This window comes from Suillus subaureus (assembly GCF_016647635.1).
Source record: "Suillus subaureus strain MN1 chromosome Unknown BJ212scaffold_621, whole genome shotgun sequence".
Classification (NCBI taxonomy): Eukaryota; Fungi; Basidiomycota; class Agaricomycetes; order Boletales; family Suillaceae; genus Suillus; species Suillus subaureus.
In genome coordinates, this window is record NW_024539177.1 from 1 (window position 1) to 8,019 (window position 8,019).

Consider the following 8,019-nt stretch of genomic DNA (forward strand, 5'->3'; position numbering starts at 1 on the left):
AATACTGATCTGGCTCATTTCCTACTGAAGACGGGGTATAGTCGGACCGGGAAGCGTCAGTGGAGAATCGAATGACTCACTTTCGAAGCGAGAAATCTGGCGTGAACCAAGATCCATCCATGCTGCCTCAGCCATACCAAGGGTTCCGGTATAATTCAAGCTCTTTAGATCCTACACGGGCCAGTCAGAGACCGACACCCAATGATCTGATAAGTAAATGACTCACGAGCGTCATGACGATCTTCGTCCCTTGTGGTAAAAGCTTCAGTGTTCCAAAACTGGGGTCCCAGTGTAGTGTTTATTAGTGCACCCCTACTATCTATGAAATTGTATAGTGCAGCCTCCTGATTCGGATCCCAGAATGTCGAGTCAGCGGTGATACCACCAATGCGTACTTCGGCTGAAACCCCAGTCCTCTCTTTTAGGTTCTCAAAGAGATTCTGAGAAAATTGGTTCGGATAGGACTGGTTTCCCATAAATTCTTCAAAGGAGGTGGTTTCAATACTGAAACTTGCGAGGGCAGGGTTTAAGGGTGGTGTTGCGTCTATCGGAAGCGAAGCTGGGCCGGATAGCGTCAATTTGGACAGACTGGTATCATCGCGAGACATAAGGACATGTCTCGCGTATGCCAACGCAACGCAAGGCAGAACTGTACACACGAACCACATCCCGCAGAAAGAAACAGGTGAGGTCAAAGAATACCATTTTATCACACCTTGCGGTATTTTATACGGATGGTCCACGATGAATTCAAATTTCAGAACTAACCATATGTCCAAAGAAATGACAGGTAGCAGTGCGGGCTCGGCGAAGCTTTCCAAGGGGTCAACTTCCAATTCCACTATGATCAGCACGTCACGCCGTGAGGGAGTTCAAGTTGAAGATATAATTAGTCTTGCTTGGCTAACTTAAGTAACCGGAGCTCGGAAGTGCTCGGCTACCAACCCGAGGAAGTGCGTGTTTACTATCTTCCTTCGCTTGTCTAGGAGAGTCCTAGTATTCACCTGCTCACTGATTACAAACGACGTCGAGTGTCTAACCAATGTCGCTCAGTGGCGTCAAAGTAGTAGAAGTACGTAGCAGTTGAAGTGAAACAAACAAACGACGAACATCCACAGTTTGCAGGCCTGGCACCGGGTCCATTCGCAGGTCTGGTACTCGCTCACAATGGGGCATCCGTCATCCGCATTGATCGCCCTTCCTCAACTTCCAAAGATCTGCTTTGCACGGGAAAGCGGTCGATTGTGTTGGACATGAAGACTGCGAGCGGAGTGCGAGTCGCGAAGGACCTCATTGCTAAAGCAGATGTCCTCATTGATCCATTCAGACCCGGAGTGCTTGAGAAACTAGGGCTCGGTCCTGAGGTATTTCATACCAATGACAGGCGGGAAGGTCTGAATGACAAACTTATATATGCAAGGCTCGCAGGGTGAGGGTACACATGAGCTTCTGAAATCCCATCCAACTGATGTTCCCTCAAGGTTCCCAAGAAATGGTACGCATGCCAAGTGTATGTTCTCGCATGTTCTCAATGATTTTAAGGCTCGCACTCTACTATGGCCGGTAAGTATCATCATATACGCATGGCCTAGTTTAAGATTTCTGCCATAGGTCATGACATCAATTATATCGCCCTTAGCGGCATTCTCTCCGTGCGGCTCGCTTGTACTTTGACGAAGCATGTCTAAACTCTTGCAGATGCTTCCGGGAACCATCGACAAGCCCACCTTTCCTTTGAATCTAATTGCTGACTTTGCTGGAGGCGGCCTACTGTGTGCGAATGGTATATTACTGGCTATAATCGAGCGAGGTAGGAGTGGCCGTGGACAAGTCGTGAATGTGGACATGGTACGTGCCGGGGCATTTAGTCTCAATGATTTATAAATATAGGTGGCAGGTTTCTGGTTCGCGTTATGTATCGTCTTTTCCACTTCTAAGTGTTGGGAGCGGTGCCTGGGGAGGACCGCGAGGCACGAATCTCCTTGACAGTGGCGCGCCATTCTACGATGTTTACACCTGCTCAGACGGAAAGTGGATGAGCGTAGGGTGTTTGGAGCCCCAGTTCTTTGCGCAGTTTATTGGCAAATTCAACGAGGTCATGAAATCCAGTGGAAAGCAAGGGAGTTGGTCACCGTCACAGTCGACGCAGTCTACGAAGGAAGATTGGCCCGAACTTCGCAGGTATCTTGAAGATGGGTTCAGAACACAACCAAGAGATTTCTGGACGGAGGTTTTCCACGGCAAGTATTGCATCACAGAAGGGTTCTCATGCTGATTGATTTGCCATCATTAGGCACTGATGCTTGCGCAGTTCCAGTCCTGTCTCCCACGGAAGCAGCTCAACTCCATGGATCTATCTACCCTAGTCCCCATCCGGAGCTGAGCAGAACATCACCATCACCTCTACCAGACGAAATCAAAACACTAGATCCAGGGAAACACACAGCAGACATTCTCAGAGAACTCGGATTGTCTGAAGAGAACATGAGGCAACTTGTCACTGAGGGAGCATTCGGTAAAGAAGCACGAGACCTAGAACGTCCCAAATCGAAATTATGAAGAACGAAATATAACGTCTTAAAGACCATGAATAAATGTCGAATACTAATGCTCCGAAACTGATGGTGATCAAGTACGCGAAAGGTGTGAGTCAGATTTTCTCGTAAAATATCTATCATGCTGGCCCGTCTACTCGTCTTCGTAGCTGCTGGAACGAAAAGTTAGGTGGAAGAATAGTAGCTAGCTGATGCCGTATGCCTTGAACCTGCTGAAGAAACTGCCGCAACTGCATACCATATGCCTCAGCGACGACAGCCCAGTCGTATTCCTGTCCTCCATCCTGTGATAAAGCAGGGATTTGACAGAAAACAACTTCGGTATGTACGAAGTGTTTCGTTCGATTGAGCCCCCAGTGGAACTCGTTCGCAAAGGGTCCTGCATTTGGTCCTTTAAAGCAGAGCTTGCTTAGCGGTCTGCCCAACATCTTTCGCCCTGTAACCAGTTCCTGAAGGAGGTTCATCGTAGGCGAAGGCTCGTCGTCGGGGACACCGCCCGCGCCAACCACCTGCGCACAGTACCCAGGTGTGTGCAGGGTAACAGTGCGCAACTCTGGCCACAGTGGTGCGCAGCCGTGAATGGCTGCTTGTTTGTCACTGTTCACGAGCATGCGTATCAGGTAATTTGTTTTATCGATAGGTATGAGCAGTTGGGAGATACCAGGGGTTGCGCGAAGGAAATGGATGTCCATGTCCTCGCTAAACTCGCACCTGATATACCGTAGCACGCGCAAGGACTGGAACGCATCCGGATAAGACCGTGTCATGAATCTGTGAATAGCAGATATTGCGGAGCAATTCATATCCACGAGGTAGAGGCTCTCGATATTTGGCGTGGATATTACATCAAATATACGGATGCCTGTTGACACGGCGAGGCCATGTACCACTAATTCCCTCAATAAGGGCAAGCGGATAAGCGGAATAGGGGTTACATTATTCAGCTCTATAGCCGATTTCACATGGAGCCTACGGAGGGATGGGAATGCCGACACTGCTCGGAAGAGTTTCTCGCGTGTGAGCGGGAAGGGTGGCCCTAGTGGCGGGCAAAAATGGAGCGTTTTTGCTTCTGTTTTGGGGAGGATGACTACAACGCTGTCGAACCTAACATCGGATAACAAAGGGGCTCCCTTGGTGAAGAGCTTTGCAGAAGCGATGGGACCTGCAGTCGACATTGGTCCCCTGCACATCACTCGCAGCCGTGTCAAAGCAGGGGCAGACACGTCACGAAACATTTCGAGGAGCGATGCCAAAGTCTCTCGTGAAACGGCGTCGAGAACCAATTGTCTGAAACGGGAAAGGTGTGGTAAGATAATATCGGTCAACACACGCTCAATTTGAGGGTGCTGTCTCCATGGCCCGATGTATACGTCGAGAAGCGACCCATCTGACCTCTTCAAATATTCCACGAGCGAATCCTCTTTATGCGCGAATGGGTAATGAACAGAGGACCAAAGGGAAGGTGAGGTAAGGGCTACCTCACGCCAATGACTTGATACATGCGACAGTCGTACCTCAACGGGTGACTGGTGGAGAAGGAAGAGAACGCCGGACCATTGTGGATTGAGCTGACGGCACTCCTCAAATATCATCGAGAGGACATCAGAGGGGATACGTGACACCGCTGCCTTCTGGTTCTGTATGCGAGCTGCACGGACCTGTAGATTGCGGATCGAGCGGGACAGCTCGTCCTGCGAAGACTGAAGTGCCCGAATTTGTTGTGTTATCTCATCCAAATCTTCCTGACTCGTATTGCTGCTGACCCTAGCCTGGTCGTGGTTCATCGACGGCACGTCTATGAAATAAGTCAGCTGCTGCAAAAGGTGCCATGTTGAGGCTCACATCGAAGAACAAAGAAGTTCAGTGATATTTTCCTGTGGACCTCCCAGGGTTAAAGGGCGGCTGAAAAACACGTTGAGAACACGTTTTTTTGAGGAGGCTGATGTCGGAGGGGACTACTTGATCGGACAAGGTGCGGGCGTGAGCCAGCAGTAGAAGGTCAGAGAATGAAGACAAAACTCTGACCAAGCGAATTCTCGCAATCAATCGGTGCTGGTGCGGATCCGAAATCTTGTCATGATGCTCAGTGCGGTTTGGCTCCATCATATGATTTAACGGAAGTGGGCGCATTGTTTCATCCACCGTTCCGGTGGCTGTGCTTTTCTATGATTGCCCTAGGTATGACGTGAAATCATGTCGAAGTACAGTAAATTACAGATAACGAGCAGCAAAGTTGAGGATCAAGTCCCGTTTTAGATTGAGAGAAACAGATCCTTCTATGGAATATGTGTATGTGTTGAAGGGTATGCCATGACTGGAAGCCCCGGGGATGGATAGCCGGAGTACTGTGGGGGGGCAAATTGTTGATGCTTCTTGAACATGAAAAGACGATATTGGTTTCCAATGTAGTGAGCAGCAAACGCCCAATCCACTTCTGAATCCTGAACGTCGACTGAAGAAGGCAAAGATGCTGAAAAGAGTTCAGTATGAAGATCTTCGTGTGTTTTCACGAGAAGAGTTGTGAACTCTTCATAGAATGAACGAGCGTGCGGACCCTCGATCCGAAGAAGATCGAGGGGCTTGCCCACCGCTCTCCTCTCCTGTACTACCTCCAATAGTAGTCCCATCGTTGGGGGCGGATCATCTTCTTCGTCGGATTCCACATCCTCTCTTTCTCGGTCCAATGGTTTGGAAACGTGGAGAGTCAAGGTGCGGAGATTGCGCCACAATGGAGGCACCCCATGAAGGGCAGCTTGTCTATCGCTGTTCAGCAGAAGTCGCAGGAGATGAGTGTGATGTTTGATGGACACAGCAAGTTCAGTGAGAGCAGATGTTGCATGAGGGAGGTAAACGTCGAGATCATCGTCAATATCGCAATTTATGTATCGTAATGTGTGGAGATGTTGGAAGTGCTCTGGAGATGTTCTGGCAATAAATTTGTGAATTGAAGACAAGCCCTGTCGCCTAACATTGACAAGGGACAAAGTTCTGATGGCAGGAGTGGAGATGTTGCGGAAAACGTTGAATCCGTGGTTCAGGGTATTACCGTACACTAATAACTCCTTCAGGGCAGGGAGTTCAACAGGTGCGCTACCAGGTTCTTGGTGAAACCCGCTAATGAACCCTCTCAGATGTAGGGTAGTAAGGGTAGCTGATAGGGGAGCAAGGATATCGAGGAAAGCAAGTCTGGACAAAGGATTCCCGGGTCCTGGCTGCGGTTCAAGATGCAGAGTGGTTGCAGAACACTGGGGCAGTCCGACTGCAAGGGCGCTGAGGCGTACATCAGATAAGAGTGGCGCTCCTGCTTTGAAAATATCGAGGCGAGGAACAACACTAGAAGCGCTGCGGGTGTCATTGCAACAAATCCTCAATCTTCTTAGGGTCGAAGCGGGTTCTTCTGCGAACAAGGGAAACAATGCGCAGAGTTCCTGGCGCTCGTCGGTTGTCGAAAGTGAGCTCGCGAAATTGGTTCATCGGGGAACAAATTGCGCGGCAATAAAGCGCAGCAAATCCGGATCAGAAACTCTTGGGCCTATGTGAACACTGAGGGGCGCTTGATTGCACCGCTGGAGATATGCCATAGCGGCAGCCTCTTTGTGCAAAATCGGGAACCTGATAGTTGTCCACAAAGCAGGGGTTGAAAGTGCTACTTCCCGCCATCTAGATGAAACGTGGGATAGCTGCACCTCGGAAGAAAGTGGGCGCTTTACTACATTGCTCCAAGGTATAAGTAGCCGCCGGCTCTCCTCGAAGATGATTGCAAGCACGTCTGATGGAAGACGAGATACAGGAGCAGTCTTGTTCGTAATATGAGCAGCACGACTTTGAAGAGTGCGTATGGTGGTGTGGACTTGAAAGGCTTCAAACGTTAGGGCGTGCTTCCTCTCTTGCAGGGCGGTAATTCGTTTATTAAGGTCGTCCAGCTCTCTCTGGGAATCATCGTCAAGAAAAGAGACTGAGCTCATTGGACTCATGATTTCTGAGAAGCCCCATCATCCATTAGTTGCTTTACGGATACCAGCAGGCTAGAAGGCTACTGACGGATGTTTTACACAAAAACAATAAGCAGCCTGTTGCTGACTTGCAATGATTGCTGGATTCAACTTTGTATCGTGTAGTTGTCGTCAGACAGATCAGAAAATAGACACCAAACTGTACAGTACCTTGGCCGTTAGCGCAACGTCGCGAGAGGCGATGTCCACGATGGCAGTTGATGGCACGGGATGAGAAGAAGCGGAAGCAAAAGGGTACTTGGGTAATCAGCTTGGTTCATCTGATAATCTGTCACAAATCTGTCATGTTGAGCCGGCTCGCTTTGCCGAACTGGACAAACACGTGAAACTGAAGATGAGTCTCCCGTATAAGACGATGACAGGTCCGACAGGGTCTTTTAAGACATCCTGCTCCCATGGCCGCCAAAGAACTGAAACAATTTACTCTGGAGGAGGTTGCTGAGGTGCGTTGAAAATTTCACTTAAGGCCTTGAGACCACTTTCTGAGACCGTCGCGGAAATGTAGCATAACAAGCCGGATGATTTGGTATGTGTTGACTCGGTAGAGCATCTTAAACTGTTACTGAGACGAACAATTATCTTTTTTAGTGGGTGGTCATCGACGCAAAGGTATATAATCTGTCCCGGTTTAAGGACTTGCATCCCGGAGGGATATCTGTCTTGACGGATGGGGAAATTGGTAGGATGCCTCCCATGACAGCTATGCATGACAGTTTCAAATGAAATTTGTTCCTCAGCTGGCCAGGACGCTACGGAGGCATTCTACGGGTTGCATCGTCATGAAATTTTGGAGCGACCTCAATACCAACGCCTTCAGATTGGTACTATTCAAGGCGAACAACCTGTCGTATACAGCCGAATTGTCGGAGAAATCAGTGACGTCCCGTATGCAGAGCCTACCTGGCTGTCACAGGGGTATCACAGCCCTTACTACACCGAGGTGAGCTGTTCCAATCGTTTTCCGGAGCTCTTCCCTGAACTTTTATACAGAACCACAGGAATTTTCAACAGGCCATGCGTCGCTTTGTTGACGAGTTCATTTATGAGGATGCACAGGTGAGGCATCAGGATTTCTTTCATGACCCGTGCCTTATTCAATTTCCGTGATAGGCCCGCGAAGAGGATGGCAAACGACCCAGTCAAAGCGTAATTGATAAGATGGCGTATGTTAATCTACTTCTCGTCGTTCAGGTTCTTATTTCTGTATAGTGCAGTGAACTTGCACGCAATGCGTATGGGTCCAGGAAAACACCTTCAAGGGTTATCCTTGATGGACGGTCTCGTGAAACCTGAGGAGGTAAACACAATCATATCCTGAATTCTTCGTCTCGCCCTAACTTAGGTGCTTTCCTAGTTCAACTATTTCCACGAGCTCATTATTACTCAAGAGATTGCACGATGTGGTGCACGAGGATACGGAGATGGTAGGTGTTTCTCACATAGTCGGTGTG

General features: G+C 49.1%; 1 protein-coding gene across 1 annotated transcript; it reads right to left on the reverse strand.

Moving 5' to 3' along the window:
* Positions 1–3,910: 3,910 nt before the first annotated feature.
* On the reverse strand, positions 3,911–4,339 carry BJ212DRAFT_1294038 (uncharacterized protein; the record flags this gene model as incomplete). The annotated part of the gene is made up of 1 exon (XM_041332188.1): positions 3,911–4,339. A coding segment is annotated over one exon (429 nt), but the record flags the coding sequence as incomplete, so codon positions are not given.
* Positions 4,340–8,019: the final 3,680 nt, after the last annotated feature.